Here is a 13,622-nt window from a genome sequence, read left to right as displayed (position 1 = left end):
AATGACAAACTGTTTTATTTATTTTGTTATGGGCTTTCCAGTACATTGTGTTGACGGAAATAAATTCACTAGATAAAAAAAATCTACATGGACGCTGACTGCTAAGTAATAATGGTCATCGTCTTTTTAAAAAAATCGCAAATGTATTACGGTCGTGCCAGGACTACTTAAACGTTATACATATATCAAAACAACTTGGAATACATATTTTTGGATGGACAATTTTATACATGTTATATGACACAGCAGTAGGCATGTAAATATGTAAATTTATTCAAGATGGTGGCTATTGCCGCAGTTAGGCAGCACTACTCTTTCTCATAGAGAGATAACTCCCCATATATCATCTGATAAAAAATAAATCAACTTTGAAATGTACGGCAAATGTTCGAGATTATAATATAATGTGACAGGGGTTTGATGCAATTAAATATTTAAAACTTTCGTAATCTTTACCTCAAATAAAAGTATGTGTGTATACGTATATAATATAACAATATATAAAAATCAATTATTATAAAGTTAAAATATGTATATTACTAAGTGTTATTATTATTTTCACGTATTGTTTTTGTAACAGTATTTAATATTTTTAGTCAGCAACGCACATTATTTCTATAAATATAGGTAGATCCTGATTAACACGCGTAAGGTGAAGATTATTGAATACTTATTTTTACTGACTATACAGCACCATTTTAAATTATACTGGTATCTGGCAACATCTATTCATTCTACATAGAAAACCACATACGAGCATCAGTGTGAATGTATAAGTATAGTGTAGCATGGTTTAAGCCATATTCTAAATAAATGAATATGTATTAACGTTTCGGCTTGTTCTGTCTTTCAATTTACCAAACTGTAATTTTCAACCAACTTCTTAGATAAATTTAATTTAAACAAAAAAATGTATGATAAATATTGAAAACTGATTCATGAAGACCATGCAGTATCCTAAGCATTGTGTGTATTTACTTTTGTAGTTTTATGTAGGCATAACCAAAATAATGTTTTTCTTGTAGTATATAATTAGCAAAATAGTGGCGCAAATTATAAAGACTTGTTTCCAGAAAGATAACATGTTTTACAGCTTTACTTTAGCACCAATACAATGTAGCTGAATGGAATGAAATAAAAGATCTAAACCCTCATAGTGATGAACGAATGAATGAATGCTATTTAGCTTCACACATCGCTGCACTGAGCTCCTCAAACTTGCTGAAAATTCACCTCTTTGGGAGTTAAGTTTACTTCTTTGCTTATCTACGTTTTTCCATTAATACTTTGTGCATACGGTCATTACTTTTCCATTCAGTTTAGGCATAAAATTGCCATGTTTTGTTTTGTTTGATTTCATTCTACGTTGTCTGGAGTCTTGCCGTTGGGCCTGCTAAGATGGTCGCTCCCACGATAAGCCCACGAGGTGGCAATCCCCTTTCGGTTCTTACTCGCAAGCACATGATTAATTGCGAGTCCCTTGACGGCATAGGAGGCCTACGTACAGGCAATATCTTCTATTGTTGGGGCAAAGACTATTGTAGCTGCCTCCCATGTCAATCGTAGTGTTATTGTTTTGGTTGATTGTGTTACCTCAGTCGAACTGGTTTGCACTGAGGGTCTTATTATTGTGCCGTCATTTTTTTTTATGTTGAACTTTCAGTTAAACCTTCTACGAAAGTTATACTTTTTAGTGTACCACCTTACGTTCCGAACTTTTTATTTGAAAGGGAACTATCTAATTATGGTCTTGTGGTTTCGAATAGTCGTTACTTTCATTTAGGATGTCATAAAAAGGAGCATATCTAGCGAAATTACCGTGAAAACGTTGAAACGGTTCAAGCAATTAACACACATGTCACATCTACACTACACAACTGACTTTCTGACTAGCACTAATGACACAATAGCTGCGAAAAGTGAACACAATGAAAACACAACTGAAAATTATGTTGAAACAGATTTTGATAACTGATAATGTTGATAAAATATTATGAAAACTGATCTGACTGGCGCGTGTGGTGACGACTCAACTTTTATTGAACCCAACACAGATGCTATTCAACTTAATGCCACGTGCAATATTAATGAGATTGGCAGCACTGAAACTTACAACAATAACAGATCGTTCACAAAATATTGATTAGGAGATTGTACGAACTCTTCCCCAAACAACTACGCCTCCCGGGGCATCATCTTCTTCCGTCGATGCTTAGTTCATCTATCCGTTTGACTCAAGTCAGTTCATCAAGTCAGTTGCATCGGACGTTTCGTACTTGTACGCTCTTTAAATCATTTCAGGAAAAAGAACCACTTCCTTTCAAAGAAAAAAAATCGGATAGGGCGTAGTATCGCGTCAAGTACCGGCATTTCTAGAATGCCCAGGAGTACGAACAAACGTAGCGATAAATTCGACACAAGGAATTAAACTAATAACCATTAGTAATGAATAAATTGATTAATAAATCAAATAGTTGCGTCTATGTTTTTCTCTATACGCTTGTTCAGTTTCCTGTATCCATACTCATGCTAAGCCTTTCAGGAATTATATGGAATTTACATGGTTGTCGTTATTCTTTCAAGAAATATCAAGTGTTTGAATTTATTAAACAAAACCATTTCACCGATTTTTGTTTTTCCCAGAAAACGCATTCCGTATCTTCTTGTGAAGTAAAGGGGAAAGTGGTATGGTAAGCACCTATGTATTTTCCACATGAAAGTTCACGTTCTGCAGGATTTGGCATAATTTTTAAACCAAATAAAAATTTTAATATTTTAAATTTGAATAATGTTGATTCTGGACATCTCTTGCACATACACACCGTGGTTGATAGAGTTCAGGTGCATTTAATTAATGTGTATGCTCCAACAAACGGGTTTGTACGTCTAAAATTCTTTGAAGTTTCAAAAACTTGTTTGAACAGCTTAAATAACGACCCACTTGTCATTGGGGGCGACTTCTATTGTACCCTATGCCCTGAGTATGAATGATAGAGCCGAAAAACACTTTTTATCTTCAAACTTTACTTCCAATATATTACGTAGGTTTAAACTTGTTTACGCATGACGTCAGTGCATCACTTTAGCCAAATAGTTTACTTGGAGTAGAAATGAATGTAAATCCTGTATAGACACATTTTATATATCCAAATCTATTGTGTCTAGAATTAAAAGTAGTTATTATCTGTCCACATTATAATTTCTCAGATCATTGCCTGGTTACACTTTGTCTGTCATTCAAGTCTTTAAATCATAACCCTGTATGGTGTTTTAACTCTGGTCTTCTTCACGATCAAGTTTTCTGTGAAATAGTTAATGACTACTGTCTGACATGGCGTAAAAAGATAACATCCAGTTATTGTGGGATATTGGACAACTCAAGATAAAAGATCTTACTAAACAGTACACTTCCAGGTTAAGTAATATTTAACTAAAATGTATTACAACATGACATCAATAATATTGAACAACAAATAAATTCCAAACATAATCCCGTCAACCACCTTAAAGTGCCCGTGAAATGGCTGCTATTTTCACGCTATTGATGCATAAACATTATTAATTTTATTAATTTATAAGCATGAATTATTTTTTAAGTGAAAAAATGTGTTTTAAAACGAGGCTCCTCATTAGCTTCTTATTTGCATACAGAAATTCCCCTTGTGACGTCAGAAGGGGGAGTCGCATGGCAGCTTGAATTGCCGATACGTGTAAATAAGGCAAATTTCTTCTGCAGTTTTCTCGTCTTTGACTAAATTTTCACTTATGTACTTGTTCGTCGAGGAAGAATGGACCATATTGAACACATAGTATCAATTTTTGTTGCATGGGGTTGAGTTAGATGCGAAATATGTCCTTTCTAGTGTAGGTGGTCACCGTGATCGTCCGCGGCACACGTTTGTACACTGTCGCTGGACAAAATAGAATTTGACGTCGGAATTATCTCGTTATTTAGCAGGTTACTAGGCACGTCACTGCACTGTTTTATTTCATCGATCGTCTGGGTAAAACTTTCGAAAATTAAAATGAAAGAGAACTTATTTTGACATTCTAAACATTAGACTATAGTGATCACTAGAAAACAATAAACAAAACGACAAATCACAGTTACTAAATAAATGACAGCCGCGTTGAAATAACTTGAAATTTTGTTGAAATAGGTGAACGCGTCGGGTCAGGACGAAGGCAAGTGCGTTAAAAACGGCGTTTAATTGGATAACAAAAGTAATCGAGGTCGACACATATACAGATAAATTCAGAGTGGATTCGAGTTAGCGTGATCCATGGCGTGATTGTCATAATTATAACATCATATTAAAACTTTCTTTGGTAGAAACACATTGATCAAGCCCGGATTCTTATTTCATAAATGCAAGCATGGAGGTAAAAAAAGTACGGAGGTGTGAATTCGACATTCAACACCAATCACCAAACAATACAGAAACTTTTAGCCTTCGAAAATGAAAACAATTAGCAGTGTGTAAGGGTTGTGTAATTTCCTGTTTGTCCGACGGTTGTCAGCGGTTCTCTTTAAACCTAGTTATTTTTTTTTTCATGGACGAGGACAGTTTTTCCAAAAAAAGGAATCTGAGGTTAAGTGGCATTCGTCCACTGATGTCGCACCTTCGGATCGATTAGAAACGTGTGAATACTTACACTATGAATATACGTTTCACTGCAACTGCCCACAACACAACATCTAAAAACTCACTCAAAAAAAAGAAAATAGACAAAAAAAAGAAAGAAAAAAAACGCCGACTGAAAAATGTATATCTTTTAAAACTATACTGAATGACCAGTGTTATTACGGCTCAGGGGTATGACTTCCTATCACATTTTGGCATTTTTTATCTTGTTATCGTTTTCACCGCTACCTTGAATAAATTGGTTACCCTAACGCAACTGTGTACGAGTCATTTGAAAGTGGTTGACACCTGTACGAGTACCAATGCACTTGGACCTCGGAACACAACTACAAAGACATGATGGTATAATCGTTGATGCCGCACATCAGATGTAACAACTAACTAAAGATTTTTACTCTAACTTGTTTTTACCGGACCCTATATCTATGGATTCTAAACACAAATTACTTTCTAATCTTCCTCAACTTGATGATGATTTTAAAGAAATGTGCGACATGGGTTTAACGTTTAAAGAGCTTACTGCGTCTGTAAAATCGATTGCTTGAGGTACATGTCCAGGTATCAATGGCCTTCCTGGCGAATTTTCAAACGTTTTTGGTCAACCTTGGGTTCTGACCTATGTGAAGTCTTTCTCGCTTCGATAGAGAATGGAAAGCTACCGTACTCATGTAGACAAGCCGTCATCACTCTGCCATCTTAAAATAGAAATTTGTTGACGAATTGGCGTCCGGCGTCTATTATGCTCTGATTATAAGATAGTGACCAAAGCTCTTTCCTGCTGACTCAAGGCTGTACTCAGTAGCATAATTCATATTGATCAGAGGTATTGTACCAGGTATTGTACCTGGTCGACATATATTTGACAACATTAACTTGGTATGTGACGTCATCATGTATGCAAATGATAACAACACAGCTATTGGTATCCTATCTTAAATCTTAAAAGAAAAAGCTTTTGACCATGTACACCACGATTATCTGATTAACATTCTCAAAACATTTGGATTTGATGATAATTTCACTAAATATATCACACTTTTGTACTGAGGAATGCAATCTCTTTTTTGAGTGAGCAGGAATACGTCGAGGCTGTTCACTCTCTGGCCAGCTGTTTTCTATTTGTATTGGGCCGTTGCATCACAAAGTACGAGTGGTATGTAGTGTATTCATGTATGCGATTCAGCGAGGAATAAAACTCATCTGTGTATGCTAATGACGTCAGTTCCTTCTTAACAAATAACACTGATTTCTATAGATTGCAAGAATGATTGGTCATATATGTCCATGTGTGAAGTTTTAGGGATTATGGATGGGGCAATGGAAAACAAAAACTTATATGCCTTCGAATATCAACTGGAACAACGTTGGTCTTAAAGTTCTTGGCACATATCCTTGGACTGATGTTAGTGACAAAATACAGTCCAAGTTCGAATCGTGGACTAGGTATGCGCCCTCTATTTTTTTTACAGAGAACGGAAATTGGGTGTTAATCAGTTGATAGTGTCCAAATTACTTCATAAGGTAGTTTGTTTATGTCCTCCCAGTACTTAATTAATCATAATCAGTAACACTTTATTGATTTCTTTTGGCAGGGTCGCCATTGGCTCCCTGCAGAATAAATGTATTTACCGATCTCGCAGGGCAGCAAAAGCTTATCTTATTTACCATCAAGAATTGCCTCTTTTCATTTGAAATACATTCAACATTACTTTAACTCTAATTACTCTAGTTTTTATTTTACTAGATACTTTCTTAAACGTTTTAATAATTTGAAATATGACAAACAGTTGTTTGTTACAAATGTGCCATTTTTTTCTTAATATTCCTGTATACTATTGTGAGCTTATGAAGGTTTGGTTCTCCGCCTCAACTATTAGAAAAGGAGAAACCTACCATCTATTACTCTGTTTGTCGGAAACCACTCTTGTAGATTTGCCATATTCAGGGATTTCGTTCAACGTTATATTTGAAATCGGTCACGGAGATAATCTATCCAACCGAGTACGTTGTAAATAAATATGTATACTGCAAATAGCACATAATACTCTGATTGCAGTTCCATAGCCTTTTTAATAGGTGATTTTCCGTACAATTGCGAGATCTCGCGAGATGCATGAAAGACGCGCGTCGAACGTCTGCCGCAAAAGTCGAACGAATTGATTTTGATCTCGAATTTCTTTATTTCTTAACTCATATCGACCGGCCGATCTTCGACAGAGGAATATTGCTTCCGAATACCCTTACTTAATCGAAATTGTTTATCATCAAATGTGTACAGCATATTATTAAGCATGGAAATGTCCCCCGAAATACTTTCGCGTTTGTCGAATCCCACGCGATGTTTGACGCCATTACGACGCTATGACCTTTGTTTGTCCTGTTTTTACGATCTATTTCACGCATAACGCGTGATTCTCGCAGTGAACGGAAAATGGCCTGGCCATTTTGCCAGTGTGTTTATTTTGTCCGACCTAAGGTTACCAAACTATGAAACAAGAGTAGCAATTAATGGATATATTTTCATGTTAAGTTCTGCTTTGTTATGTATGCTTATGATAGGGACACAGTCGAAAGTCATCGTATAGATGACTATCATACCAGGGGGATGAAAACGTCCGTGCTGTGGCTTTCATGAATCGGCGATTTGATAGATGTTGTTCGTTTTTTTCTGAATTGCAATCTACCAAGTACGGGCTCCCGTGTCACATCGGTCATTTTTTTTGAACTACTCGACCTGACTCCTAGTTTATGTGGTCGAATATACTGACCTTAACAATACAGCATCGTCCTGAATAGTATTTTCCCACGAACATCACTCTTTGTTTAGTACATATCGGCTAAACTGTACATGAAATGTTATAGAAAATGACAATTAAACAATGCCTATACTCTGTATTGTCACAATGTGAGGCCTGTTTATCACTAATGAGAGGGCACCTACACTGGACAGGGGTTTCTTTTACCGATAGTATGGGACAACAGTTACTGGATATGTAATACACATACACTAAAATATCGAGGTAAAGGTCATGGCTTTAATACCTCTCAAAATAAATACACTAATCAAAACACAGAAAAATACAATGAATAAATTCACTAAAATAAGGGTTTGCTTAGGAAAGTGTGCATTGATGATAACTCACAGTTCCAGGATGTAAATATGGATAAATATGGCTTCTGCAACGCAACAGGAGTCTTGCTTGCAGGAAAACGCTGGTAATCTGGAGGGCACCACTGAAAGCAGGAGATCGCAAAGCAGTTCATACAAGTCTCACAGAACGGTGACTCAATCCTGTATCACTTGTCTCACAATATCGCAGTAGCTACACACAGGATACACAGTAGACATGATGGAACCCAACAGTCCTCAGTGTGTCCAATTTTTAGGCATAAATGGCCCAGATTCAGGGACACCACCTTGGTTCCCACGTGAGCCAAACAGAAGGGGATCTTGCTAGCAGCTGTGTCACGTAGGCAACTCAGTAGCTCATAAAGATCTTTAGTTACTCAAATCGCAGTACCCCTGGTAGATCCCAATTGTCTTTTTAAACTTGTAAACACCCTTTGTTATGTAAATGACAGGCATACCTGGGTAGATTCCAACTGTCCTTCCGGAGTTAAAAACAAGTATAACCTGTCAATCATATCTATGGCAGTTATCACACAGCAATGCATACCGCTTCTTCCCATGATTCCAGCACACTTTTATTTGCAGGGTTTGGGGTAATATGGTAAAAACAAAGAATAAATGATGCTGACATTTCCCTCTAATCAAGACTGAACATAGTAGATTTTCAGTCCAATAATCAGCATCAACTGCCAATAAATTTACATTTATTAAAATTTAAAGAAAACAATTCAGTAACAATACTAATAATCTTTTCGCATCACATTACCAATGTTATACAACATTCAGTCAATTTGTTCAACGCAAGAAAACATTATTGAATATTCAATTACATGTAGCTAGTACATTGATAATGATTTTAATGCGATATCGTAAGCATTTCTTTGCAAAACTCACCATTAAGTAACACGTTTGATTTCCCACACAAGAAATTTCACAGTTGTAATATTTTGCAATATTTTTTTTAATTTATTTCAGTGCATATAAACATCTTCAGCAGTGAAGGAATTGTGCTTAAGAAGAAAAATTGTGCTATCACGTTGGGTGTTTCCAGGATGAAGTACATGATGCTGTTTTTACCAAGTTGCAGTGCTGTCACTGATTTAATTGCTTCATTTTACTTCGCCATTATATGTGGAGAATGAAGCATTTTTTTCTGGTGGATTCTTGGTGGGTAATGCATTTGAGTCTTCTTTGTATATTCCAGGACCTCATTAGGCTTTGTTCACTGGTCATGTCTGCCCATGTTCCTCTCTAGAAAAGCTTTGGCACTCGTAAAGGCCATCTTCCATCGCTTTATCGGGCAGAGACAAGGTACTTTTATTAATAAACGAGAACTCTAGCACGATATTTACATTTTCAAGTTTGAGCTTCAAATTGTCTGCTCCTTCAGTTCTTTCAGTCCTTGCAAACATTCTAACACATAATACAATATTCAAGAACAAAAGTCATAACTCTATGACCATTGTTCCTAACATTTTCTTCAATATCTGTTAACAATTCAGAAGACGCTATTTAACTTACTGACATGTCCATTCAACTGATGTAATCCTACACTCAATAAACATTGTAAAAATATTATTACATCATATCCTTTCAACCAAATGGAAAATAACGTACCCAACATACGACAAGTCACAAGTACGAAAACACACAACTGACAAAAAAAATGAACAATCAAGAGAGTTCTTCGCCAGTTCGTAGCTGTAATTGGACTTTTGTTTGGAGATCTTAGCTGTTACACTCATGAAACTGTTCTGTTGTCTTTTAAAATTGCATAAGCTACATATCATTCACCAAATAAACAGTCAGCATGGGATTATGGGGTTTACTCTATTTGACGTAAATTAATTTTGTATAGAAAACCGTGACAGGTAGAATGAGGTTTCAAAATAAACATTTATTCATTTTCTAAAATGTACATGCTATTACATTCATCTGTGTACAACGAGTAATAACTAATATTAGTTTTTTACCTATCAATATGCACACTTCATTGAGTTGTACGTTATTTTTGACAGGTTACATTTGTGAACTTTTAATAGTATGTGTTACAAGTTACAAGTGACGTCATCCCCGCGCACTAGTTGATGTACTAGTCTCCTTTGGGTACTAGTAATTTCCCTGGCGCTACTATGATAATTTAGCCGATAACACGTGATCCTGTTTTGACCAATTACAGTACAGTATTAACGAGTGATGTGTTATAATGAACAATATGTCATCGAGTCAATATCATCAACTGAAACCATTTATGAATACAACAGCATTATGTCATTTGCATTCAGCAAAGAGTCGAGTGATATATAATATGCAAAAGTATTTATGTAATCTTTCATTCCCAAATATCTTAATCATTACCACAAGTTGCAGGAAAATAGATGTCTAACACATGTGTAGTTTATACATAACTGTATAATAATTTAAATTTAGATATACACACGTACTTAAAACAATCAATTAATGTTTTGAAACAGTTGTTTTCTAACACACATGCTCATCATTTTTATAAATAGAAGAATATCCTGATTGACATGTGAACGGCTTCATGAATATGTATATTTACCGACTGTACGGCAGCTTTTTAAAATTATACTGGCATCCGGTAGTCAACAAGCATCGTCTTCTGAACCGTTATAGAAAATACATTCGAGCAGCAGTGAGTATTTATTTAGTATAATTTAGCATAGAATATACGCTACTCTAAGGTCTAAGGTCTTTTTAAAATGTTGTATGTTACATGTGCATCATTACTTGTAAGATAAAGTACGGCGACGCGTTTCAGTAGCACACGGTACTTTGTCATGGTCGATCGTATAATATTTGATGAGAAGCATTCGACATTTTGGCAGTGATTTGATATATTTTCCTAAGTTGCCTGTAATCAAAACACAATGACCATAAATAAATGTTGAACGATCCACAATTTGCTGGCGAAGTTACGGGGAGACTTTAAATTCTCAAATGGTTCATTGGCGTTCAAATGATTATTTCGCTTATCAGTTGAATGCTACCGTAAAGGAAGTCGAGATTTTTAGTACCGTTTTGACAATATTGTTTTATTTCGATGTAACTACATCAACAACTACTAAAAACTGAATACAGAGTACCCAGAAATATCATATTCAGAAATTTATCCTACTTTATATTTATAGCTCGGCGACGGGGATAAACCCTGGAGCATATTGAGCATGTCATGTATGCAAATTAATACGCTGTGCATAATTTGTATATATTCGTTTACTTCTACAAAAATACGCTGATAGCAGTTCTGTAGCCTTTTTTATTGCCTTGCCAGTTGGTTTATTTCGTACGTCGTAAAGTTAGCACGCCTTGAAACAAAAGCTATGATTACCAGATATACCTTTATGCAGGATTTAGTTTTGTCATAACGTGTATGAGAGGGTTGCAGTCGGAAGTCATCGTATAGATGACGGGTATATATGTGTTGTTTGCTTTCTTTAAAAATATATGTGACCGGAATTGCAATTCACCTAGTACGGGCTCCAGTGCAACACTAGGAAATTCGCTACTCGGCTTGCCGATATTTTATGTCGCTAAATATGCAATTCTTCTCACGAAAAGCATGTCACAAAATAAGTTTTTCCTGACCATCATTTACCAACGTACAGCACCCAAATATAGTTATAACCTCACGCCCAACATGAATTGTATGATTGATCGGTAGAGGGCGCTGACACACACTCATATACCTTCACTCTGCATACATTACTAAATTTGTGGCGTTTTTGCATATTAAAAGAGTTTATTACGCACGTATTCGTCATTTCTATAAATAGAGGTAGATCCATGTGAACGGCTTAGTGAATATTTATATTTTCTGACTGTACAGTAGCTTTTCAAATTATACTGGCATCCGGCAGTCAACAAGCATCATCTACTGAACCGTCATAACAAAATACATTCGAGCAGCAGTGAGTAATTATAAGTATAATTTAGCATAGAATATACACTACTCTACTTGTAAGATAAAGCACTGACATTGTCGAGACAGCGACGCGTTTCAGTAGCATTTTGTTCTTTGTCAGGTCGATCGTATATTATTTGATGTGAAAGCATTCGACATTCTGGCAGTGATTGGATGCGTTTTCTTAAGTTGTCTGTATTCAAAAGACAATGACCATAAATCAATTTTGAACGATCCACAATTTGCTGACATATTCATACAAAATCTCAGGAGGACCTAAAATCTTCAAATGGTTCTTGAGCATGCAAATGACTATTTCGCTCTTAAATTGAATCCTACCGCAAAGGCAGTCAAGATTTTTAGTACTGTTTTGACAATATTGTTTTATTTCGATGTAACTACATCATATCGCTCGTGAATGTAACTAACCGATTGAATTCACAGGCTATTATTCAGATTTGATTTCGTTTTATTTGACAATTATTGATATTTACAAAGCACTAAATGCATATAGTTGAAATTTGTTGTACAAATACAGTTTATTTAGGATTACATATTCTGATGCATGTTATTTTTTTATTGGTGATGTGATTCTAATTGATCCCTTTTTATCAATGTGTCATACCAGATTTGAGACATGTTTACATTCACTGATAATGTTTGAATTTTGTACACAAGAGAGACATACTGGTAGCAATATTTCCCAACAGTTGTTTTAAAAGGTTTTATTGAGAGCTAACTGGCTGGCTGCCATTTTTTGTTCAGAAAACCTGAAGCTCTTGAATTATTTATTTTTTCAAGACCAAGAAGGACAATGTCAATACCAATTACTTGCTAAACGGAAGTCTGACAATTACTGAATTTGTATTACACACTGATAATGTTTTAATTTGGTACACAAGAAAGACAAAATGGTAGCAATTTTTCCCACAGTTTTTTTGAAAGGTTATCTGAATGGGTGCCATTTTTTGTTCAGAAAATCTAAAGCTCTTGATTTATTTATTTGTCCCGGACAATGTCGGTAACAATGACTTGCTAAACGGTAGTCTGTCATTTACTGAATTTTTATTTTCTGCATTTACACAGGCATCATCAACAACATGGTAGAAATGAAAATGTTTCTGTTCCTGACCCTTGTTGTCATGGTAGTTGTATGTGAAGAACAAGAAAAGCCAATATTAGCAGAAATAGTAGCTAAGTTAGTTGAAGAATACCCAGAGTTGGCAAAGCACTTTGGAAATGAGGTCCTAGCCGATTTAGAAGACGATAATGTGAATGTTAATGAACAAGAGTGGCCAGTGTTAACAAAAATATTGGCTTACATAATTGAAGAATACCCAGAGATGGCAGAACACTTCAGAAATGAGGTCATAGCTGATTTAGAAGCCGATAATGTGAATGTTAATGATATTTCGTCATAAGAATAACATACAGTATAGCTGTACTGTTATACCCACATAACGTGGACTGAATGGATTGAAATAAACATTCGGAAACCTTATACTTGTAAATGAATGAATGAATGAATGAATGAATGAATGAATGAATGAATGAATGAATGAATGAATGAATGAAGAGTTATCGTGAAAATACGCCATTTGTTTAATTGAAATGATATGCCTTGCAAGCTCAAGTGTGATTATATTTTGTATGTTTCAAATCACCACCAACTACAAAAAAACTGAATACAGAGTACCCAGAAATATCATATTCACAAATTTATCCTACATTATATTTCAGTGAAGGAGATAATCTCAGGAGCATATTGAACAATTCGTGCAAATTAAAACGCTGAGCATATTTTTTATGAATACGTTTACTGCTACAAGCAAAAAAACGCTGGTAGCAGTTCAGTAGCCATTTGTATTGCCTTGCCAGTTGGTTAATTTCGTACATCGTAAGGTTACCATGCCTTGAAACA

The 13,622-nt window shown here is 35.3% G+C and overlaps 1 protein-coding gene across 2 annotated transcripts; it reads left to right on the top strand.

Annotated features, from left to right (window-relative positions):
• Positions 1-10,340: 10,340 nt before the first annotated feature.
• Positions 10,341-13,202, top strand: LOC102809853 (uncharacterized). Of its 2 annotated transcripts, none has more exons than XM_078013786.2 (2): positions 10,341-10,432; positions 12,788-13,202. In XM_078013786.2, the coding sequence occupies exon 2, from the start codon at positions 12,802-12,804 to the stop codon at positions 13,120-13,122; it is 321 nt and encodes a 106-aa protein (XP_077869912.1). In that variant the 5' UTR covers positions 10,341-10,432; positions 12,788-12,801; the 3' UTR covers positions 13,123-13,202. The 2 variants fall into 2 exon arrangements, with proteins under 2 accessions (XP_077869912.1, XP_006823278.1); XM_006823215.3 differs by lacking the exon at positions 10,341-10,432 and adding an exon at positions 11,558-11,708.
• The last annotated feature ends 420 nt before the right edge of the window (positions 13,203-13,622 follow it).

The sequence above is a fragment of the Saccoglossus kowalevskii genome, chromosome 20, assembly GCF_978046115.1.
Source record: "Saccoglossus kowalevskii chromosome 20, keSacKowa6.1, whole genome shotgun sequence".
Classification (NCBI taxonomy): Eukaryota; Metazoa; Hemichordata; class Enteropneusta; family Harrimaniidae; genus Saccoglossus; species Saccoglossus kowalevskii.
This window is presented reverse-complemented; position numbering and strand designations above follow the sequence as displayed.

Bases quoted from the DNA above. Each gene is read 5' to 3' on its own strand.
- LOC102809853 (XM_078013786.2), top strand. From the start codon at position 12,802: ATGGTAGAAATGAAAATGTTTCTGTTCCTGACCCTTGTTGTCATGGTA.